The 26,228-nt window shown below is 38.5% G+C and overlaps 1 protein-coding gene across 11 annotated transcripts in view; it reads right to left on the bottom strand.

Annotated features, from left to right (window-relative positions):
• The window catches only part of trc (Serine/threonine-protein kinase tricornered), a 316,149-nt gene that overhangs the window by 42,548 nt on the left and 247,373 nt on the right, over positions 1-26,228 (bottom strand). For 10 of the 11 annotated variants that reach the window (XM_053771870.2, XM_053771868.2, XM_053771862.2 and 7 more), the window contains 6 exons: positions 23,717-23,840; positions 22,802-22,919; positions 22,209-22,348; positions 10,069-10,269; positions 7,547-7,746; positions 7,299-7,410 (listed from right to left, as the gene is read on the bottom strand). In XM_053771870.2, the coding sequence (XP_053627845.1) occupies positions 7,299-7,410; positions 7,547-7,746; positions 10,069-10,269; positions 22,209-22,348; positions 22,802-22,919; positions 23,717-23,840 (895 nt within the window). The remainder of the gene's footprint in view (positions 1-7,298; positions 7,411-7,546; positions 7,747-10,068; positions 10,270-22,208; positions 22,349-22,801; positions 22,920-23,716; positions 23,841-26,228) is intronic. The other variant, XM_053771863.2, reaches the window with a different exon arrangement.

Here is a 26,228-nt window from a genome sequence, read left to right as displayed (position 1 = left end):
GTTTTATGTTTTTTTTTCGCATTACCTTTTTGTCATTTCACTATGTTCCACAGATTTAGAATAAATGTACCATAAGACAAGAGACACCTGGAATTGAAAAAACTGCCTTGATTTGGTGAATATGACAAAGATTCTAAGTGGGGATCTAAATCTTAAAAGAGAAAATTTTCATCAATGTGAATCTCAAAACTTCAAGTGAAAATTATTTATTATCACACTGGCCGATTCCCACCAAGGCAGGGTGGCCCGAAAAAGAAAAACTTTCACCATCATTCACTCCGTCACTGTCTTGCCAGAAGGGTGCTTTACACTACACTTTTTAAACTGCAACATTAACACCCCTCCTTCAGAGTGCAGGCACTGTACTTCCCATCTCCAGGACTCAAGTCCAACCTGCCGGTTTCCCTGAATCCCTTCATAAATGTTACTTTGCTCACACTCCAACAGCACGTCAAGTATTAAAAATCATTTGTCTCCATTCACTCCTATCAAACACGCTCACGCATGCCTGCTGGAAGTCCAAGCCCCTCGCACACAAAACCTCCTTTACCCCCTCCCTCCAACCTTTCCTAGGCCAACCCCTACCCCGCCTTCCTTCCACTACAGACTGATACACTCTTGAAGTCATTCTGTTTCGCTCCATTCTCTCTACATGTCCGAACCACCTCAACAACCCTTCCTCAGCCCTCTGGACAACAGTTTTGGTAATCCCGCGCCTCCTCCTAACTTCCAAACTACGAATTCTCTGCATTATATTCACACCACACATTGCCCTCAGACATGACATCTCCACTGCCTCCAGCCTTCTCCTCGCTGCAACATTCATCACCCACGCTTCACACCCACATAAGAGCGTTGGTAAAACTATACTCTCATACATTCCCCTCTTTGCCTCCAAGGACAAAGTTCTTTGTCTCCACAGACTCCTAAGTGCACCACTCACCCTTTTCCCCTCATCAATTCTATGATTCACCTCATCTTTCATAGACCCATCCGCTGACACGTCCACTCCCAAATATCTGAATACATTCACCTCCTCCATACTCTCTCCCTCCAATCTGATATCCAATCTTTCATCACCTAATCTTTTTTGTTATCCTCATAACCTTACTCTTTCCTGTATTCACTTTTAATTTTCTTCTTTTGCATACCCTACCAAATTCATCCATCAATCTCTGCAACTTCTCTTCAGAATCTCCCAAGAGTACAGTGTCATCAGCAAAGAGCAACTGTGACAACTCGTTAAAAAAAAAAAAAGTATACTAGGCATTGATCCAGGATGTAGCTTGCATCAAGTCCCAGATATGTAAAACACTGAAAGATTCATGTTTAACTGTCCCCTTGCATCTCCCACTACAACTGCCTGTGAACCCTGGTGAAAGCATAGCAATTATTATATACAAGGGAAGTGCTAAACACACAGGGGTCATACTGGATTTTGGGAATAGGAGGCAATCAAGGTTTATCTGAAGAAAGGGAGGGGTTTTTTGTTTCATTTTATTTACAAAGCACTAGAACCACCGATTGCTTAGCACTTTAAACATATTCAATTTCTAACATTATCAATTAGACAATATCAATATTAACTTGATGCTGGAATGATCAATTCATTCTCATATTATATCATCACAAAGCAAGTAAAACTATTAAAAATCTATTTCATCACAATTCATTCTCTGCCATCAGCCCAAGTGTCAGCAAATTTAGATGAATGGTAAATATCCTACGTTTATACCAAAAGAGAAACTCGAGTCTTAATCAGGCAAGCACTCCATTGTGGACTGACCCCCCCCCTCATAGATAAGAGGTACAAACCAATCAAACTAGACCACATTAAGGTGACCCAGCATTAGGTAAGAGGGTAAAAGGGGGGGGGGGAAATTGTCTTCACTTGTATGTTGACTTAAGTAGAAGAATACAAGATTATTTTTGCTCACAGGCTTTTGTAGACTTGGAATCTTAAGGCATTATCTACTCTGTGGATGAAGACAAAGAATAACGTATCAACGGTATCTTCAAGTACAATCTGGATTGCTGGTTTAACTTTACCGAGTCATCTATGCTGGTCAAAATTTTTGGAAGCAATTATGAGGACACCATCAATGCAACACACCCATGTGATATATCTGGGAATATAGCTGGTGAACCATTCAGCTTCTAGGGGCTCCATGTACAAGTCTGCAAACCTAGTTTCTTGTGAACCAACATCCGATGGAAGGAGACGAGTTGAGGAGCCTTTAACAACAACTTGTCATCACATTGATTATGAGAAGAGAGTGCAGAGCCTAGGACTCAAATTCACTATGAACCAACAACTGATTTGGTCACCACAAGCCACAGGCACAATGACAGCAACTTCCAGAAAGTTTATATACAAGACATCCTAACTGCAGCCATGTGAAGACCTTCCTCTGCCAAGATTCAGAGCAGGTACATCGATGTCCTTCAGAACCTTGACAAAGACTCCTCCAGTGTCATCACCATAGCACCAAAGAGGGGCTGACTCAGCATATTCAACTTCAAGAACTACAGCACCAAAATGATGGACCATTTGAACAACCAATCTACATATGAATACATGAGAGCACATACAGAGGGAGATACTCATGAAAGACTTCCTATTCAAATCTCAGCAAAGACTGAAGTGCACTGATGAGAAGAAACTTCTGTACTCACTAATAGCTCTCAACCTACCTGCACGCATATACAGACTGCCCAAAACCCATAAATACAACATACCCTTAAGACTGATCACATCAGGAATAAGCAGTGTACTACATAAATTAGTCTGAGTTCTCCTCAAACACTTTTCCTGCCAAATGAGAATCAACAGCCCCTACCATTCAAAGCACTCAGGCAACCTCCTTAACCATATCAGAGACCTAGCTATCTTTGCCTCCTGGAGATTATTCGTTAATTTGATTGAGCTCTGCATGAACTTTCTACTGCTTCTCTTCAACAGCAACCTCTAAAACATATGAGATGCACAGATTTTCTTATCAGCACTGTCTTTGCAAACATATACATGGAACACTTAAAAACTGATGCTTCAACATCATGTGATGTCATCCTAATCACTCCCAAAATTTTTGACATCCATAACCTGCAGAGGTTATGGATGCTGAACTGGCATTCCAGTTCACACTTAGTGAGACCATTGAGAGGTTACCATTCATTGACATCCTCATCCAGAAAACAAATGATGATTTAAGATTTCAAATGTACAAACAAAAGTTATCTGGCCTACTTCTACTTCAGTCCAGATACAAAGACTAAACAAGTTAGGCTAACCAAAGACTAACTTTTTCATGACAGCATACCATATCAGAAGTTCCAAGTTTCTATATAAAGAATGCATCTACATAAGCCAAACTTTCACCAAGTACACTTTCCTTTCTTTTCATCAAAGACTGCAAGAAATGATCACTCCATAGAATCAAATCTCTGCACACTGACTCAACTTTGAACAAAATCATCATCCTTCCCAAAAGTCAAGCAGTCCTGAACATCTCCAAAGCCCTCACATAAGGACAGACTAATCACCATAGTGACCATTACTGTATATCCACTAAAGACTTAACCAGGACCAACGTGAAGAACCCTGACCCAGTCAATGCTGAATTTACATTGCCCTGTACAGAGATTGTAACAAGATACATAGTGGGGAAACAGCTAGAATCCTAGTGACACTTCTAAATGAATACGTTTATGCGTACAGATGAAACGACTTGAACAACGCATGTGTACAACACTGAAACACTACCAGCCACTTGATGAAATGGAACATCTGTTTAGTGATTAAAGAACAAGACACCAGTAACCAAAAGTGCCTAAAAACAGAATTAATCTCTATTTTGGAAACACTTACATAAAGCAACTTCGTCATTTCTGAAATATCATCATAAATCCTCCTTAAACCACTGAATTCCTCCATCATATAACACTAACACTACAACTACTACTACTATGGATACTTTTACAATTTCTGGATTAAGCCCTGCCTCCCCCATTTCACAATGTGTATTTTCCTTTATGTACTCTGTGTCCCCATACTGTATGTATTGGCTTAATAAAGCTGCTGGTGAGCCATAGTAAATGTCTTATTAGTAGCTCATGTCCATTAATCTAACATCAATTAGAAGTATTTTTGAGAAATACTTTAATGACTTAAACTACATATTCTAAAGATGAAAGTGCAGAGGGCATTAGTGGGTAGTGTCTGGAAGATTCTGCATGTCAAATTATAAACACTGAAATCTTTAGGGAAAAAAAAAAAAAAAAAAAAAAAAATTTTTACCAAGGTAATGAAATACTTTCATAAGAAATGTAAAAAAAAAATATAATTTTGGAATACCAACTTTTGAACATTAACATAATTTATGTAAATGTGTAATTAGTGCACATTCTTACGTAGCTAAAACACTAATAATGTGGTCTGCAAAATTTTCCTGAGTCATATGACAATGTTCATGTTTTCACTTACAAAAATCAAATTACAGATACTGTATGATGAATTGATGAGTTAAATTATAATTTTAGTACATTATAAGCAAAAATTATTATATGAGAAAGAGGAATTATGTTTGAATCAATATGTCAACCCCATTAATCTTTGCACCATCAGCATTAAAAACATAATTGAATTTATACTTGTTCATCAATTATGATAAGACCAATGCTGCTACAAATTATTTTTACAGGATTTAAATTTCCAACTTATGTGCAAGATAATATTTTATCAGATAACCCTCGATAACAAAAAAAAATAAGGCTGACAGACTGATTCCCACGTGATTCCTGCCTGATCATAATGTTTTCACTAGATGTGAAATTTTATCTTGCATGAACTATTTAATAGTTGTACAGTAGCCCCACCGTAGAACAAATATCTACAGAATTTATCTTTAAATAGTGGCCAAAATAAACACTTTAGACCTTTGATCACTTTCACAACCACTCATGGTTGGCAAGATTGAAGACAATGCAAATCTCACAACAAACAGATGAACAGACATAGCATGTGGTGCTCACACTTTCTAAATTTAGTCTTACCTCACTTTTTCAACTGCAGTGCAGGCACTGTACTTCCATTGCAGTTTAAGGCCTATTCACCGTTTTAATAATTAGGGCCACAAGTTTTTTTTTTTTCTTTTTAACACCCACCAAGGCAGGGTGACCCAAAAAGAAAGAAAATCCCCAAAAAGAAAATACTTTCATCATCATTCAACACTTTCACCTCACTCACACATAATCACTGTTTTTGCAGAGGTGCTCAGAACACAACAGTTTAGAACCATATACGTATAACGATACACAATATATCCCTCCAAACTGCTAATATCCCGAACATCCTCCTTTAGAGTGCAGGCATTGTACTTCCCATTTACAGGACTCAAGTCCGACTATATAAAAATAACCGGTTTCCCTGAATCCCTTCACTAAATATTACCCTGCTCACACTCCAACAGATCGTCAGGTCCCAAATACCATTCGTCTCCATTCACTCCTATTGAACACGCTAATGCACACCTGCTGGAAGTCATAAGTCACCAGTAAAAAATATTAAGAATAATTTAATCCATAAAATAGGAATTAAAGCAAACTGTATATGCAGATAAAACTCTCTATGTATAAACACTACCATCATGCTGCTGTATTTGTAAAATGCAATAGTGGTACTGGTGTGTGTGAAGAGGGAAAAAAGAGAATGAAGTAATCACCCATTTGTTTGTGGGACAGCACAGAGAAAAAGGGAAAAGCTCTTGCTTTTGGTCTTGCCCATCTTTCAAGTGATTTAAGTGATAGAGCCATCTAGTTTTAAGCACTGGTTCAGCTCATTCCATTTCTTTTACCATGCTTATGTTTATTTATGAAAGATTGGATATCAGATTGGAGGGAGAGAGTATGGAGGAGGTGAATGTATTCAGATATTTGGGAGTGGACATGTCAGCGGATGGGTCAATGAAAGATGAGGTGAATCATAGAATTGATGAGGGGAAAAGGGTGAGCGGCGCACCTGTGCGGTGTAAATATTATGCAGAGAATTCGGAGTGTGGAAATTAGGAGGTGTGGAGTTACTAAAAGTATTAGTCAGAGGGCTGAAGAGGGGTTGTTGAGGTGGTTTGGTCATTTAGAGAATGGAACAAAGTAGGATGACTTGGAGAGCGAATAAATCTGTAGGAGAAAGAAGGCGGGGTAGGGGTAGTCCTCGAAAAGGTTGGAGGGAGGGGGTAAAAGAGGTTTTGTGGGCAAGGGTCATGGACTTCCAGCAAGCATGCATGTGTTAAACTGGAGTGAATGAAGACAAATGGTTTTTGGGACCTGACGAACTGTTGGAGTGTGAGCAGAGGGGTTTGGGATATTGGCAGTTTGGAGGGACATTTAAACTGTCATATCTGAGTACCTCTGCAAAGACAGTGATTATGTATGAGTGATGGTGAAAGTGTTGAATGATGCTGAAAGTTTTTTTTTCTTTCTTTTTGGGTTTTTTCTTTCTTTATGGGTCACCCGGCCTCAGTGGGAAATGTCCAATGTGTTAAAAAACAAAAATTGGCTTGACTTAGAACTTCAATGAAAGGTATCTTGGTTGTTCTGCGAGGGTTTACTGTACTTTCAGCATATAATTTTTATTATGATCATGTTTTATGGTTTTCTAAAGAATGTTTGTTTTAAACAAATACATTATGGTAAGCATAATAAAAGTATACTGCAAATGTAATTACTGACATTATATATTTATCTATTAAATATTTCAAAAACTTTATACAATTTTTAAATCTTGTATACAGTACAGTATATTCAGATCAATAAAATAGTATTTTCTAAATCTTTTTAGCATGATTTCTAATCGGCTTAAGTTTTAAAAGTTTACAGTTATATATATTCAGTATTGAAGATTATTATAATTTCTGCATTGACAATAATAATATATACAGCCTCTCTTTACTTAGTGATGTACTTATTTACCAATGACTCGGACTTACGATGGGCTCTCTGACCAGTATGCATACCTAAATAATGTATATTAGAGCTGATTCCCTCTATTCTCTATTACAATATACACACCACTACGATATAAATATGTAAAAATATGACAGAAATGTTATAAATTGTGGAAATGTGACATTAAAACAATATCAGAAATTGTTAACACAAACTCACTACCATTATAGTATGCTCCTCACTTAGCGATAAATTCGTTTACCGATGTGGTCTTAGGAACAGAACTCCGTCGTCAAGTGAGGAGAGGCTGTATATTACTTGGGTCAAAGCTAAGTAAATACTATGTAAATACTTACGCAATTTGATGTCAACTTCTGGGAATTCATCAAAATTGCTGGTATCATCAATGGATTTAACCTCTACAGGAATTGCTGAGGGGCGTTCCCTAGTATGTTCCCAGTCAACTTGCTGTTATAAAAGTATAGAAATTTAATAATCAAAAAAAATATGTAAGTGCAAATAAAGTATACTAGATCATTTTACCTACACAAAAATGTTTACATATATTTTAGCAATACTGTAATACTATTATACAACAGCACACCTGGAAGAATTTCATGCTCTTAAGATCTTCTATTCCTTGATGTGACCCTGCTCTGCGATCAGCCTCGCAACATAAGCGTAAAATAGTGTCCTTGGCTTGCTCTGAGATAGGGACCTCTGGGGGAAAGACCAGGGTCTCTCTCCAACTCATCACCTTTCGGTACGTCTCCTGCGGATTTTCGCTGCAGAATGGTGGATAACCTGTTGTGACAATACTATTGTTAGTCTCATGCATTTAACACGTCTTCTTTACGAAACATATATGTTCACCTCAAAAACAGTTTTTTGTTTAGCTGTAATATATTTATCCTAGGTAGTAGGCTGGTAGACAGCAACCGCCCAGGGAGGTACTACCGTCCTGCCAAGTGAGTGTAAAACAAAAGCCTGTACAGTGGACCCCCGCTTAACGATCACCTCCCAATGCGACCAATTATGTAAGTGTATTTATGTAAGTGCGTTTGTACGTGTATGTTTGGGGGGTCTGAAATGGACTAATCTACTTCACAATATTCCTTATGGGAACAAATTCGGTCAGTACTGGCACCTGAACATACTTCTGGAATGAAAAAATATCGTTAACTGGGAGTCCACTGTAATTGTTTTACAAGATGGTAGAATTGCTGGTGTCCTTTTTTCTGTCTCATGAACATGCAAGATTTCAGGTACGTCTTGCTATTTCTGACTCAAGAAATCGTAATGACACGATTGCAAACAAACCATACCCCCGGCCGGGATTGAACCCGCGGTCATAGAGTCTCAAAACTCCAGCCCGTCGTGTTAGCCACTAGACCAGCTAGCCACAATAAGATTCATCCAACTAGGTATATTTCTACACCACGCTAGCTGGAGATTCGTCTGTAAAAACTTGCATTTGTGGTCACAGTGGTGCCTGTGCTAACCTTCCTATGGTGTAGAAATATACCTAGTTGGATGAATCTTAATGTGGCTAGCTGGTCTAGTGGCTAACGCGACGGGCTGGAGTTTTGAGACTCTATGACCGCGGGTTCAATCCCGGCCGGGGGTATGGTTTGCTATTTCTACTTGCACTTAGGTCACCCTACACATACACGTACAAGCACATATATACACACTCCTCTGGGTTTTCTTCTATTTTCTTTCTAGTTCTTATTCTTGTTTATTTCCTCTTATCTCCATGGGAAAATGGAACAGAATTCTTCCTCCGTAAGCCATGCGTGTTGTAAGAGGCGACTAAAATGTTGGGAGCAAGGGACTAGTAACCTCCTCTCCTATATATATTACTAAATGTAAAAGGAGAAACTTTCGTTTTTCCTTTTGGGCCACCCCACCTCGGTGGGATACGGACGGTGTGTTGAAAGAAGAATATATTTATGCACCTGAATTAACCTAGCCCAAAACACATACCCACTTCTTACTCTGCAGCCTGGCTCAGAGTCAGGCCTCCCTCTTGATTGCTTGGTCAACCTGGCTGATGCTATTAACAGGCATCATGCTAGCTCACATATCCATCACAGCCTGGTTGAACTAGCATCCCACATAGGTATAGATCCAGTTACCTCTTGAAAACTTCTACACTATTTCCAGCCATATTTCTAATATCCACTAGTAGCAGGCTGAAGAGTCTAGGCCCATGGATATTTACAGTGTTCTTGAATTGTGCCCATGGCTTCCATTTTTCAATGAGTTTCACATTATATCTCTCCTACCAGAATACTGTTATGATAGAGTACAGATTTGGAACCAAGTCCTCCATTATCTTCCAGATATATATCATGTCACTCTCTTGCCTTCTCTCCAGAGAGAACATTTCCAGTCTTTGAGGTGGTGGTTGAATATGGGCTATAAACATGCTATGTATTTTTTCCAGCTTTTTTATCTTACCTGTCCTGAATGAGCTTTCAACACTGAGCAGTGTTCCAAGCGAGGGAGAACACGTGGTTGGAATTTGTGGTACCACTGGCATTATTTCTCTTGTTTTGAAAGTTCTCATTATCCACCCTGCCATTCTCCTGGCATTTGCTGTATTGTGTTTAACAAATAGGTCAGCTGACATTATTATACCTAGGTTTTTACAGATTTTTTTTTTGTTCTATGGGATGACCCTCACGTGTATTTTATATCATTCTCCTGTTGGGGTCGTTTTTCATTTCATATATGAGCAAATGGAATTTGTCCCCAATGACCATTATGTTATTTTCTACTGCCCACTGGAAGACTTTCAATGCTAACTTCTGTGTTGTCTGCTAAGGACGATCCATAGCTGTTTGTATTTTTATCTATGTTCACTATGAGAATGAGAAACAGGTTGGCACTAGAACCTTGCTTTTTATATTGCTGAGACTAGATTTTACATTACTATTACTATATTCTATTTGTTAGAAAATTTTAACCCCATTTGCCTACTTTCCCTGTTATGCCTAGTAATCTTATTTAACGTAATTTTATTCCATGATTACACTTGACAAATGCCTTAGCAAATTCAAGAGGTGGAAAGTGGTAACAATATATATATAAAGATAAACAACACAATCACAAGCCTCTTACCTATTAGCATTTCATACATTATAACACCAAGGCTCCACCAATCACAACTTTGTCCATAGCCTGTCTGCATAAAAACTTCTGGTGCTATGTAGTCTGGGGTTCCGACAGTTGAATAAGCAAGTGCTCGCCGATTTTTCTTCCAACTTTCTGCACGACGTTTTGAATCCATAGGATTTGTTGCTGGAACATTGGAGTAGGTTGCTATATAGGATAGGCAGGGTAAGGCATAGGGGTAGAAATAAGGAGGTGGATAAGGTTTGGCAGTATTAGATAAAGCATGCAAGTAGGAGAGAGTCATTTTATTAAATAACCAAAACAAATAAGGAAATTCCATTGTTAATTTCATGCACAGAGAAATTAAAAAGAATTTTTTAATTAAGAGGGAATCAAAGGATAACCATATTATACAGGTAAAAGAATAAGCGAGACAAATTCACAAACAGATGCACATAAAAAAATATTAAATTAAATTTCAGGTATACATATTGAATCAAGATATATCAGTCACAGACACAATTTTCCATTCACAATCAATCATAATAATAAAATACAAAGAAAGAAGGCAAGCAGGGAGCAAGAAGAGAAGCAGAGCAGGCAGGGATGGGGAGAAGAGAAAAATAAAAATTAAACAAAATCAAATATAGCAAATTCATAATTAACATTATACCCCAAAATGCACATAAACTAACAAAAAAAAAAGAATAAATTCTATTCTAAACATTAGAATGTGCCCTAAAATGCACATATACTAGAATAAAAGAATAGCTAATCTAAACCATTTACAAAGTGCTATTACAGAACACCACTGTGAACAATTATAACTGAAACATTTCTTAAAAATGGCTAAGGCTTGCATGCAAGTGTTGATTTTTAATATTCGTAATAAAAGAATAAAGATGTCTCCATGACATAATGTAATTCACAAGCTCGTTACAGTATCACGTTCACCATTCAATAACATATAATAATATACAACAAAAATAAAAATAAAATTGATACTATTCATAGAAAATATCTGTGCATAACATCTCTAATTATTACTCCAATATTTTTAACAATTTACTACAGAACCTCAACCCAGTTTTTAATCTCATTAATTTATCCAAAGTAGAATCTTATTAGAGTCCAAACACTGTAGTAACTAGCAGACAAGAAACATGACAATGTACATTCATTGCACTTCTTTCCCCAGTAACTTTTAAGTACGATGAAGAGTACTGCTTTGGTGTGTCCATTTCATGTTCTCTGTGAACTAGTACAGTATACACTATGCTAAAACAAAATTTAAGAACTTTGACAATTGTTGTTCTAATGACAAATGTACCTTTGGTGAAATCAAACTTTTCCCTTAACCTGTATTCAGACTACAAAATCCCTGTCATCTATAATTAAAACAAACTTAAAAATTTGTACTTTAAAGAGAAAAACAGGTAGAAGCCCATTACTGATCACAGTTTCCCAAAGTTGACAAGACAGCAGCAGCTTTAAACATTTGTTGCATAGTTTGTCTATGACTTTTTTTTTTATAAAATCTATATATACAAGACAAATAGCTGCACAAATAACACTCAGTAATTTATTCCAGCTTTAGCTTCATTTACTGGATTTGAGCAACATAAAATGATGCACTGAATATGAAGCTGCATGAAACTTTTGTATCATAAACAGAAATAGTCATTTTGTTTTTAATTAGTTTTTTTTTTTTTTAACAAGTCGGCCGTCTCCCACCGAGGCAGGGTGACCCAAAAAAGAAAGAAAATCCCCAAAAAGAAAATACTTTCATCATTCAACACTTTCACCACACTCACATATTATCACTGCTTTTGCAGAGGTGCCCAGAATACAACAGTTTAGAAGCACATACGTATAAAGATACACAACATATCCCTCCAAACTGCCAATATCCCAAACCCCTCCTTTAGAGTGCAGGCATTGTACTTCCAATTTCCAGGACTCAAGTCCGACTATATGAAAATAACCGGTTTCCCTGAATCCCTTCACTAAATATTACCCTGCTCACACTCCAACAGATCGTCAGGTCCCAAGTATCATTCGTCTCCATTCACTCCTATCTAACACGCTCATGCACGCTTGCTGGAAGTCCAAGCCCCCTGCCCACAAAACCTCCTTTACCCCCTCTTTCCAACCCTTTCGAGGACTACCCCTACCCCTCCTTCCTTCCTCTATAGATTTATATGCTTTCCATGTCATTCTACTTTGATCCATTCTCTCTAAATGACCAAACCATCTCAACAACCCCTCTTCTGCCCTCTGACTAATGCTTATATTATTATTATTATTATTATTTATTAGTATGTATGTATTCTTATAATTTATATTACGAATATTATTATGCATATAATTACATTGAACGTATATATTATTATTATTAATTAATTATTATTTTTATTATCACAGTGGCCGATTCCCACCAAGGTAGGGTGGCCCGAAAAAGAAAAACTTCCACCATCATTCACTCCATCACTGTCTTGCCAGAAGGGTGCTTTACACTACACTTTTTAAACTGCAACATTAACACCCCTCCTTCAGAGTGCAGGCACTGTACTTCCCATCTCCAGGACTCAAGTCTGGCCTGCCGGTTTCCCTGAACCCCTTCATAAATGTTACTTTGCTCACACTCCAACAGCACGTCAAGTATTAAAAACCATTAGTCTTAATTCACTCCTATCAAACACACTCACGCACGCCTGCTGGAAGTCCAAGCCCCTCGCACACAAAACCTCCTTTACCCCCTCCCTCCAACCTTTCCTAGGCCGACCCCTACCCCGCCTTCCTTCCACTACAGACTGATACACTCTTGAAGTCATTCTGTTTCGCTCCATTCTCTCTACATGCCCGAACCACCTCAACAACCCTTCCTCAGCCCTCTGGACAACAGTTTTGGTAATCCCGCACCTCCTCCTAACTTCCAAACTACAAATTGTCTGCATTATATTCACACCACACATTGTCCTCAGACATGACATCTCCACTGCCTCCAGCCTTCTCCTCGCTGCAACATTCATCACCCATGCTTCACGCCCATATAAGAGCGTTGGTAAAACTATACTCTCATACATTCCCCTCTTTGCCTCCAAGGACAAAGTTCTTTGTCTCCACAGACTCCTAAGTGCACCACTCACCCTTTTCCCCTCATCAATTCTATGATTCACCTCATCCTTCATAGACCCATCCGTTGACACGTCCACTCCCAAATATCTGAATACATTCACCTCCTCCATACTCTCTCCCTCCAATCAGATATCCAATCTTTCATCACCTAATCTTTTTATCCTCATAACCTTACTCTTTCCTGTATTCACTTTTAATTTTCTTCTTTTACATACCCTACCAAATTCATCCACCAACCTCTGCAACTTCTCTTCAGAATCTCCCAAGAGCACAGTGTCATCAGCAAAGAGCAACTGTGACAACTCCCACTTTATGTGTGATACTTTATCTTTTAACTCCACGCCTCTTGCCAAGACCCTCGCATTTACTTCACTTACAACCCCATCTATAAATATATTAAACAACCACGGTGACATCACACATCCTTGTCTAAGGCCTACTTTTACTGGGAAATAATTTCCCTCTTTCCTACATACTCTAACTTGAGCCTCACTATCCTCGTAAAAACTCTTCACTGCTTTCAGTAACCTACCTCCTACACCATACACCTGCAACATCTGCCACATTGCCCCCCTATCCACCCTGTCATACGCCTTTTCCAAATCCATAAATGCCACAAAGACCTCTTTAGCCTTATCTAAATACTGTTCACTTATATGTTTCACTGTAAACACCTGGTCCACACACCCCCTACCTTTCCTAAAGCCTCCTTGTTCATCTGCTATCATATTCTCCGTCTTACTCTTAATTCTTTCAATAATAACTCTACCATACACTTTACCAGGTATACTCAACAGACTTTTTTTTTTTTTATTATCACACTGGCCGATTCCCACCAAGGCAGGGTGGCCCGAAAAAGAAAAACTTTCACCATCATTCACTTTATCACAGTCTTGCCAGAAGGGTGCTTTACACTACAGTTTTTAAACTGCAACATTAACACCCCTCCTTCAACAGACTTATCCCCCTATAATTTTTGCACTCTCTTTTGTCCCCTTTGCCTTTATACAAAGGAACTATGCCTGCTCTCTGCCAATCCCTAGGTACCTTACCCTCTTCCATACATTTATTAAATAATTGCACCAACCACTCCAAAACTATATCCCCACCTGCTTTTAACATTTCTATCTTTATCCCATCAATCCCGGCTGCCTTACCCCCTTTCATTTTACCTACTGCGTCACGAACTTCCCCCACACTCACAACTGGCTCTTCCTCACTCCTACAAGATGTTATTCCTCCTTGCCCTATACACGAAATCACAGCTTCCCTATCTTCATCAACATTTAACAATTCCTCAAAATATTCCCTCCATTTTCCCAATACCTCTAACTCTCCATTTAATAACTCTCCTCTCCTATTTTTAACTGACAAATCCATTTGTTCTCTAGGCTTCCTTAACTTGTTAATCTCACTTCAAAACTTTTTCTTATTTTCAACAAAATTTGTTGATAACATCTCACCCACTCTCTCATTTGCTCTCTTTTTACATTGCTTCACCACTCTCTTAACCTCTCTCTTTTTCTCCATATACTCTTCCCTCCTTGCATCACTTCTACTTTGTAAAAACTTCTCATAAGCTAACTTTTTCTCCCTTACTCCTCTCTTTACATCATCATTCCACTAATCGCTCCTCTTCCCTCCCGCACCCACTTTCCTGTAACCACAAACTTCTGCTGAACACTAACACTACATTTTTAAACCTACCCCATACCTCTTCGACCCCATTGCCTATGCTCTTATTAGCCCATCTATCCTCCAACAGCTGTTTATATCTTTCCCTAACTGCCTCCTCTTTTAGTTTATAAACCTTCACCTCTCTCTTCCCTGATGCTTCTATTCTCCTTGTATCCCATCTACCTTTTACTCTCAGTGTAGCTACAACTAGAAAGTGATCTGATATATCTGTGGCCCCTCTATAAACATGTACATCCTGAAGTCTACTCAACAGTCTTTTATCTACCAACACATAATCCAACAAACTACTGTCATTTTGCCCTACATCATATCTTGTATACTTATTTATCCTCTTTTTCTTAAAATATGTATTACCTATAACTAAACCCCTTTCTATACAAAGTTCAATCAAAGGGCTCCCATTATCATTTACACCTGGCACCCCAAACTTATTATTAATTATTATTATTATTATTTATACATATTCCTATAATAATACTCTTGCTTACCATTTGGAATTTCTATTCACACAAAAAACAGAAGATTTACTGTTATGCAGACTATTGCATTATTGTAATAATTGTATAAATAATGTCAACCAATTCATGACTGCATATTGGAATGGACAGTGATGTTATTTGTTTACTCTTGAACATGGCAAAAATCTAACATTTCTGCTACTTTGAGCTTAATTTCAAGGTACTTTTCATCGTGATACTAATCAAAATCATATCTATTTCTGTAATATATCTTCCATTCTATCATACGAGACCAAAAAACGAGAATACAACCATAAAAACCATCCAAAAATGTACTGCTAAAGGGCGGCTAATGGCTTAGAAGTGAAATCTGTTACTTATGGTCCGATTTCTTTCAATTTTGGTGTACGTTAAGAAAGCATCTATCCATCATACACTGCCCAAGTTTCAATAAGATAGTCCAACAAACAAATGAGATCCAATTCCCTAGATCAAGAGCAAGAGCTCCTCATCAGTGTCAAGGAACCTCCCTTGAGGCCTGCTCGTGACCGAGCGACTGCTTGTATCTGGAAAAACTCGCACGTGGATGCGCTCGTAAGTAGAGGTTCCACTGTATATTTAAGCTCTTATTCTTTTTTTTCAACAAGTCGGCCGTCTCCCACCAAGGCAGGGTGACCCAAAGAGAAAGAAAATCCCCAAAAAGAAAATTTTTTTATCATCAATCAACACTTCACCAATCGTGTCATTACGATTTCGTGAGTCATGTTAACGGCTTTGAGGGGACTTGAGCTAGAGTTTGTCACGGCCATGCTAGCTGGAGATTCGTCTGTAAAAACTTGCATCTGTGGTCACAGTGGTGCCTATGCTAACCTTCCTATGGTGTAGAAATATACCTAGTTGGACGAATCTTATTGTGGCTAGCTGGTCCAGTGGCTAACGCGACAGTCTGGAGTTTTGAGACTCTCTGATCGTGGGTTCTATCCCCGCCCGTGGTATGGTTTGTTTGCAATTTTGTCATTACGATTTCGTGAGTAAGGTTTTCTGTACATTTTCTAGGTCAGCAATTTCACCTGCCTTGAAAGGTGCTGTTAGTGTGCAGCAATATTCCAGCCTAGATACAACAAGCGACCTGAAGAGTGTCATTGTGGGCTTGGCATCTCTGGTTTTGAAGGTTCTCATTATCCATCCTGTCATTTTACTAGTAGATGCAACTGATATAATGTTATGGTCCTTGAAAGCGAGATCCTCTGACATGATCACCCCCAGGTCTTTGACATTAGTTTTTCACTCTACTGTGTGGTTGGAATTTGTTTTATAAGCTGATGAAGTTTTAATTTCCTCACATTTTCCATATCGGAGTAATTGAAATTTCTCATTATTGAACTTCATATTGTTTTCTGCAGCCCATTTAAAGATTTGGTTGATGTCCACCTGCAGTCTTGCAGTGTCTTCAATGGAGGACACTGTCACGCAAATTCGGGTGTCATCTGCAAAGGAAGACACGGCACTGTGGCTTATATCCCTGTCTATGTCCAATACGAGGATGAGGAACAAGATGGGGGCGAGTACTGTGCCTTGTGGAACAGAGCTTTTCACCATAGCCGCCTCAGACTTTACTCTGTTGACTACCACTCTGTGTTCTATTTGTTAAGAAATTATAGATTTATCTACCGACTTTTTCTGTTATTCCTTCATCATGCATTTTGTGAGCTATTACACCATGGTCACGCTTGTCAAAAGGTTTTGCAAAATCTGTGTATATTACATCTGCATTCTGTTTGTCTTCTAGAGGATCCAGGACCTTGTCATAGTGGTCCAGTAGTTGGGACAAGCAGGAGCAACCTGCTCTAAATCCATGCTGCCCTAGGTCTTGTAACTGGTGGGTATCTAGATGGGTGGTGATCTTGCTTCTTAGAACCCTTTCAAAGATTTTTATATGGGACATTAGTGCTATCGGTCTGTAGTTCTTAGCTACTGCTTTACTGCCCCCTTTGTGGAGTGGGGCTATGTCTGTTGTTTTTAGCAACTGTGAGACGACCCCAGTGTCCAAGCTCTCTCTCCACATATTAAAAGCACGTGATAGGGGCTTCTCGCAGTTCTTGATGAACACGGAGTTCCACGAGTCTGGGCCTGGGGCAGAGTGCATGGGCATGTAATTTATAGCCTTTTCCAAGTCATGTGGTATCAGGATAATATCAGGTAAGTGTGTGTGTACCAAATTCTTTCTCTCTCTCATAAAAAATTCATTTAGGTCTTCGACCCTCAGTCTGGTTAGTGGCTCGCTAAAAACTGAGCCATATTGGGACTTTAGTAGCTCACTTATTTCCTTGCTGTCATCTGTGTAGGACCCATCCCGTTTAAGTAGGGGCCCAATACTGGATGTTGTTCTAGACTTTGATCTGGCATAAGAATAGAAATACTTTGGGTTTCTTTCAATTTCATTTATGGCTTTTAGTTCTTCCCACATTTCTTGACTCCTGTAAGATTCCTTTGGCTTTACTTCAATATTAGCTATTTCTCTGACCAGTGTTTCCCTAAGTATTGCAGATATATCGGCCTCTTGTAGCTGCTCTGTTATTCTTTGCCTTCGTCTGTATGGGGAGTGCCTTTCTCTCTCTAGTTTACATCTAGTTTACAAGTGCCACAGAGTTAATTTGTTCTAGACATAGGGTAGGATCCATGTTGCTTAGTCTATCTATGGTTTACTTGGTCCCACCTTATGTTTTTGTTATTGAAATTGAATTTGGTGAAGGCGGCTCCCTCATGATTGATCATATTTTGTCAGTCCGGGGCTCCTGCATACATGTCTGGACCTCTATTATGTTGTGATCCAAGTATACTGTTTTTGATATGATAATATTTCGTATCAGATTATTGTTAGCTAAGGTGAGGTCCAGTATATTCTCCAATCTTGTAGGCTCTATTATTTGCTGGTTTAAGGTGAATTTGGCCTACAGATTTAAAAGCTTGTGTGTGTGCGATTTCTCACCTGAGCTGCCTCCTGGTGTTATCTTTGCTACCACATTATTTGCTATATTCCTCCATTTTAGGTGCCTTGGGTAGAAATCCCCCTGGAGCAAGATGTTTGGGGCAGGAGCTGGAAGATTTTCCAGACAGTGGTCAATTTTCGAAAGCTGTTCCTGGAACTGTTGGGACATTGCATCCGAGGCTTGTATACAACCATGATGACCAGGTTTTGGTTCTTGATCTTAACTGCTAAAACTTCCACTACATCATATGATGCATTTAGTAGTTCTTTCTTTCTTTCAACATACCAGCCATATCCCACCGAGGTGGGGTGGCCCAAAAGAAAAAACTGAAGTTTCTCCTTTTAAATTTAGTAATATATACAGGAGAAGGGGTTACTAGCCCCTTGCTCCTGGCATTTTAGTCACCTCTTACGACACGCATGGCTTACAGAGGAAGAATTCTGTTCCACTTCCCCATGGAGATAAGAGGAAATAAACAAGAACAAGAATTAGAAAGAAAATAGAAGAAAACCCAGACGGGTGTGTATATATATGCTTGTACATGTATGTGTAGTGTGACCTAAGTGTAAGTAGAAGTAGCAAGACTTACCTGTAATCTTGCATATTTATGAGACAGACAAAAGACACCAGCAATCCTACCATCATGTAAAACAATTACAGGCTTTCGTTTTACACTCACTTGGCAGGACGGTAGTACCTCCCTGGACGGCTGCTGTCTACCAACCTACTACCTACCTAGTAGTTCTGAGCATATAAGTGACTGTGATATACAGGCCTACCCCCCTCCTGCCTGCTCACTCTGTCACATCTGTATAGGTTGTAACCCGGGACCCATATTTCATTGTTGAAGTGATCCTTTATGTGGGTCTCTGTGAAAACTGCGAGCATTGCATTTGACTCCGTAAGCAGTCCACGGATGAAAGGTATTTTGTTATTCGTTTCTGGCTTTAGACCCTGTATATTGCAAAGTTGAATGTCGTCAGATTGGTGGTACAAGGGGGGTGGAGGTCCTTTTCCCTGGCACTAATATCTGTTGTTTTGGAGTGGAGGCTATCGACTGTGATTCCACTCCAGAAACGATTGGAGTTGGCGTACAATTTCTACCATTTCCTGCCAGCTTTGTTTTCTTTCCTGGCGCTAAAAAAATCTCTCTCTCTGAAGTGGCTGTGGCTACCCAGGTTTTCCCATGGTCTGGATGTTCTGTGTCTTGTACCCTTTAGGTGGTATGGTTGACAATTTAAGTTATAGCACTGTCTTCCCTGAACTGAAGAGTGACACATTTCAGGGTGGAAAAACTTACAGGAAGGGAGGTTGCATTTTCCTGTTGTCATATGGACACAGCATTTTCTTTGGTGGTCAAAGTTGCACGTCTCTTCTGTTTTTCCAGATATTCCATGCCTGCAGATACCAAGTGAATAGTATTTGCATATACCTGGTTTCTGTTTGCCTTGGTTTTTTGTGACTGTATTCTCTACTGGTGTATGTTCTCCTGTCTCATATCTATCTTTAGCATTAAAGCTAACAATGGAGCCTTCATTAGTTCTTTCTGGTAATTTATCTTCACTATTTCTCAGGGCATCCCATTGTTTACTATCTCCTGTGGTATTGCTAGTTTGTAACATTGGTTTTTGCATGTCCTTGTCCTTGTCTACGCCTGTTTTCCCACTAGAGCTCTCGACCCCCTCCAGGCCACCCTCGTTTATTTCTCTATTCTTACAATTACTGTCTACCAGACAGCATTTGTACCCAGGGCGATAGCATCATGTGGCCAAGATTTTTTATTTTCCAAACTGTTATAGAATGCTGTCATTTTTTTTATGAATGCCATTTTGATGTTATCATCTTTTATTATCAATGTGATTTTATTCCACAGTGTGGTCTCACTTGGGCATACCCAAAAACACTTCCCTGGTTTAATATCTCTTGTAGATACCTGAATACCTGCACAAGGGGCATGGGTCCATTTCCCACAGAAATTGCATGTAATTCATACAGAAGCCAGATTGTTTGTTTGGTTGCAGACTACATAGGATTTCATGATGTGATTTTATTGGTTGTTTTACTGTATATTCTAATAATAGCTTCCTTAAAGTGGAGATTTGTCAATCTGTCTTGTATCTATTTTATTTTTTCCAACGGATTCCATTCATATTCCACCACACTGTTTGTGAAGATATTAACTTTCTAGTATCCTTGCAGCACCACTACTTTCTTAGATTGTAATTGTGGCACACTGTTCCCCTTTTTGATGGTTTTAAGAAATTAGTGTGATCTAATCTCTCGTATGTGTTTATGATACGTCCTCCTATAAGCCAACATTATTTTCTTTGGAATGTGTACATATTTTCTCCATGGGGAAGTGGAACAGAATTCTTCCTCCGTAAGCCATGCGTGTTGTAAGAGGCGACTAAAATGCTGGAAGCAAGGGGCTAGTAACCTCTTCTCCTGTATATATTACTAAATGTAAAAGGAGAAACTTTCGTTTTTCCTTTTGGGCCACCCCACCTCGGTGGGATACGGCCAGTGTGTTGAAAGAAAGTGTACATATTTTTGTTTTGTAGCTCTGAATGCCATTTAGTAGCATGGATGCACGCGCGCACACACACGCACGCACGCACACACGCACGCGCGCACACACACGCATGCGCACACACACACACGCACACATGCGTGCGTGTGTGATCTGTAAAATTTACAGTGAACAAGATCAAATATCATCCTAAATTTAGTTAGTTTTATTTAACACCAAAGAAATAATTTTGCAATGTTCACTCATTTTTGTGAGCTACAGCAAATATTAACATAATAAATGATCTGTATAGTATAGTATAGTATAGTAGTACCAACAGTCTTATATGGATGTGCAGCTTGGGTGGTAAATGCAGCAGCGAGGAGACGGTTGGAGGCAGTGGAGATGTCCTGTCTAAGTGCAATGTGTGGTGTAAATATTATGCAGAAAATTTGGAGTGTGGAAATTAGGTGTGGAGTTAATAAAAGCATTAGTCAGAGGGCAGAAGAGGGGTTGTTGAGGTGGTTTGGTCATTTAGAGAGAATGGATCAAAGCAGAATGACATGGAAAGCATATAAATCTATAGGGGAAGGAAGGCTGGGTAGGGGTCGTCCTCGAAAGGGTTGGAGAGAGGGGGTAAAGGAGGTTTTGTGGGCAAGGGGCTTGGACTTCCAGCAAGCGTGCATGAGCGTGTTAGATAGGAGTGAATGGAGACGAATGATACTTGGGACCTGACGATCTGTTGGAGTGTGAGCAGGGTAATATTTAGTGGAGGGATATGTTGTTTATCTTTACAAGTATATGCTTCTAAACTGTTGTATTCTGAGCACCTCTGCAAAAGCAGTGATAATGTGTGAGTGTGGTGAAAGTGTTGAATGATGATGAAAGTATTTTCTTTTTGGGGATTTTCTTTCTTTTTTGGGTCACCCTGCCTCGGTGGGAGACAGCCGACTTGTTGAAAAAAAAAAAAATGATCTGTATATTTGTTTAAATAATCCCAGCTTTATGGGCCACAGGTTTCATATCTCAGAACAGGGCAATGAAAATTTAATGCAGTATTTACAAGAGATAAAAATTTTGGTCTGTAATATCTTCTTACTCTTCAGTTCCTGAACACCCGATTTAATCAATTAACATTCACCTAATTTATACAGTAATATTTAGAGATGCTTTAAGCACTTTAATTGTACAACAGCATTTTAACTGCATTTGCAAGCTTTGTTTTTCAAACTCTATAAATTTTATTCTAAAATCTAACTCAATATGGTAAAATGGCCTTAAATTTTTAAATTTGCAAGAAATCATTACAAACAAACCTTCACTAAAGTTACCATACCTTCACACAAAACTTACTGAAATCAGATGGTTTAGCTTGACTAAGATCTTTATAAAATTCTGTGCGATGAGACTTTTTCATCCCTGTACATAAGCCAAAGTCCGATAATTTTATATGTCCTCTGGCGTCTAATAATAGATTGTCGGGCTTGATGTCCCTGAAAAATACAATGGAGAAAGAATAATATATTGCTTGTCAACTATGGTTTTGCAAGCAAAATGCGCAATTCAGAACAAATAAGAGGCTCAAATACCTTCTTATTTCTAACTAAAATTTTACTAAGAAATATCAACAAAACAGAACATCTTGTCTACCTTCATAATTATGAAATAATATTCCATTAGAATATTGGTTATAAGCATTTTTTATACCGAGATAAACAATGGCAAAGCCCTGGTTATATTTCTGAATTTAAAGGAAACAACAAAACCTTACATTACAAATATCCACTTTTTTTTTTTTTTGCAAGCAACAAAGGGAAGCATTTACAAGAGAGACTTCCATATAAAATAGAGATCACACATGGCCAAAGAATAGTTTCTGGTTAGGAAAATCTCAAACAGCAGAAAATTTTCACAATATTAATGTATCATACTAGACCACAACTCACCTGTGAATGAAACCCAGCTTATGAATAGAATCTATAGCTAAAGCAGTTTCAGCAATGTAGAATTGGGTGCATTCCTCCGATAGCGTGTCTTTCTTCATTAAAAGCGTCATCATATCGCCTGAAGAAAGAGAAATACAGTAGTATTGTATATTAGGTATTTCAAACATAACCTCTTGCTACAATCACACATTAAATAATACTGGGTAGGATGTTCAAATGAGTAAAACAAAATCACTAAATCCAAGAAACCCACAAGATTTATTCTATCAATCTATCTTGCTAAATCTTCTTTAAATGACTTGAAATCATCTCAGCAATCCCTCTTCCATATCCTCAATTTATGTCTTCCATTTGCAGAATATCATCTACTTTTTTCACTGGTTTTCTGTATAATATCCACACCACATATTAATGTAAACACAGTTCCACTGCCTCCAGCCTCTTTCCTGTTCCAATATTCAAAGAACATGCCTTACATCCATACAAAATTATTGGCAACAGTGTAACTAAGAAAGATTCTCTTTTTTTTTTTTTTTTTTTTTTAATCCAATGTAAAGTACTTCTTTCTACACTCATCTCTTCAACTCTTTGCTGACACATCCACTCCTGAATATCTAAATATATGTGATTATTTTGGCTAGTTTTGCCATGTCTCTCTCCAGTCTGACATTTATGCTTTCATTGGCAAAATTACTACAAACTATATCACCCTACTCAATTACGTGTTCACTTTTAAACTTCCTGTTTTTACACACACTTCCAAACTCTACCAACCATTGCAATTTTTCTTCTGGTCCTCTCAAGAGCACTGCTATCATCAAATAGTAACTGTCACTACTCTCACTTTATATCAGATTTACTGTATTATCGTTACTGCTAAAGTAGTGAAATCACTTCACGCAAGTATCAACTTACCACCAGCAAGAAACTCCATCACTAGGTACAAATTAATGGGGTCTTGAAATGAATAAAACATCTTGACTACCCACTGATGATCAGCTTCCACCAATACATCTCTTTCAGCTCTCACATGAGCTACCTGAAAATACGGTACAAATCTATATAAAAAAAAAATGCCTCTCAAAAGAGTCTTATTTTCAGAGCACAATTACAAGAGTGACTTGGAAATTAAAATTAAGATGAGTGTGTATTACCTCCAACCTAACACCAAATGAACCAAAATAAACAATTTTATTTTATAGTTAATGAAAGTAATTAAGAACATGTACCTCTATGCTTGCTGAATTAGTTAAATGAAAAATTATCAAGACTAATTATCCAGTTGAAAGAGGGGAAGGTACCTAGGGATTGGCGGAGAGCATGTATAGTCCCTTTATATAAAGGGAAAGGGGACAAAAGAGACTGTAAAAATTATAGAGGAATAAGTTTACTGAGTATACCAGGAAAAGTGTACGGTAGGGTTATAATTGAAAGAATTAGAGGTAAGACAGAATGTAGGATTGCGGATGAGCAAGGAGGTTTCAGAGTGGGTAGGGGATGTGTAGATCAAGTGTTTACATTGAAGAATATATGTGAACAGTATTTAGATAAAGGTAGGGAAGTTTTTATTGCATTTATGGATTTAGAAAAGGCATATGATAGAGTGGATAGAGGAGCAATGTGGCAGATGTTGCAAGTATATGGAATAGGTGGTAAGTTATTAAATGCTGTAAAGAGTTTTTATGAGGATAGTGAGGCTCAGGTTAGGGTGTGTAGAAGAGAGGGAGACTACTTCCCGGTAAAAGTAGGTCTTAGACAGGGATGTGTAATGTCACCATGGTTGTTTAATATATTTATAGATGGGGTTGTAAAGGAAGTAAATGCTAGGGTGTTCGGGAGAGGGGTGGGATTAAATTTTGGGGAATCAAATTCAAAATGGGAATTGACACAGTTACTTTTTGCTGATGATACTGTGCTTATGGGAGATTCTAAAGAAAAATTGCAAAGGTTAGTGGATGAGTTTGGGAGTGTGTGTTAAGGTAGAAAGTTGAAAGTGAATATAGACAAGAGTAAGGTGATGAGGGTATTAAATGATTTAGATAAGGAAAAATTGGATATCAAATTGGGGAGGAGGAGTATGGAAGAAGTGAATGTTTTCAGATACTTGGGAGTTGACGTGTCGGCGGATGGATTTATGAAAGATGAGGTTAATCATAGAACTGATGAGGGAAAAAAGGTGAGTGGTGCGTTGAGGTATATGTGGAGTCAAAAAACGTTATCTATGGAGACAAAGAAGGGAATGTATGAAAGTATAGTAGTACCAACACTCTTATATGAGTGTGAAGCTTGGGTGGTAAATGCAGCAGCGAGGAGACGGTTGGAGGCAGTGGAGATGTCCTGTTTATGGGCAATGTGTGGTGTAAATATTATGCAGAAAATTCGGAGTGTGGAAATTAGGAAAAGGTGTGGAGTTAATAAAAGTATTAGTCAGAGGGCAGAAGAGGGGTTGTTGAGGTGGTTTGGTCATTTTGAGAGAATGGATCAAAGTAGAATGACATGGAAAGCATATAAATCTATAGGGGAAAGAAGGCGGGGTAGGGGTCGTCCTCGAAAGGGTTGGAGAGAGGGGGTAAAGGAGGTTTAGTGGGCAAGGGGCTTGGACTTCCAGCAAGTGTGCGTGAGCGTGTTAGATAGGAGTGAATGGAGACGAATGGTACTTGGGACCTGACGATCTGTTGGAGTGTGAGCAGGGTAATATTTAGTGAAGGGATTCAGGGAAACCGGTTATTTTCATATAGTCGGACTTGAGTCCTGGAAATGGGAAGTGCAATGCCTCCACTCTAAAGGAGGGGTTTGGGATATTGGCAGTTTGGAGGGATATGTTGAGTATCTTTATATGTGTATGCTTCTAAACTGTTGTATTCTGAGCACCTCTGCAAAAACAGTGATAATGTGTGAGTGTGGTGAGAGTGTTGAATGATGATGAAAGTATTTTCTTTTTGGGGATTTTCTTTCTTTTTTGGGTCACCCTGCCTCGGTGGGAGACGGCCGACTTGTTGAAAAAAAAAAAAAATTATCCAGATGCTGTAAATAGTTTAAAAGAAAAATGTCCATTAACTTAAGATTACTGTACCAGTAATGTGTGTAACTTGTGAAGCCCCTTTAATAAAAAAGGTGAAATATACAGTAGGGCCCCTGCATTTTTGGCTCCCTCTCTTCAGTGTCCCACTATTTCAGCAGTCCATTAATAATGGTGATACAGTATTCCTATTCAAACTGTATGCTGGTGCTTGCCAAGACAGAATAATAATACAAGAATGTGTGTGTTACAGTAGATAAACTCTGACATCACAATTCCAGTGCCTCCTAAAAAGCAACATCCCCTTCAATCTGGTACTCAAGAACTCAAGTCTGGCTAACTGATTTCTGATTCCCTTCATACCAACAGATGCTACTCTGCTTACACTCCACCAACATCTTAGATACT

The sequence above is a fragment of the Cherax quadricarinatus genome, chromosome 8 (assembly GCF_038502225.1).
Source record: "Cherax quadricarinatus isolate ZL_2023a chromosome 8, ASM3850222v1, whole genome shotgun sequence".
NCBI classification, from domain to species: Eukaryota; Metazoa; Arthropoda; class Malacostraca; order Decapoda; family Parastacidae; genus Cherax; species Cherax quadricarinatus.
This window is presented reverse-complemented; position numbering and strand designations above follow the sequence as displayed.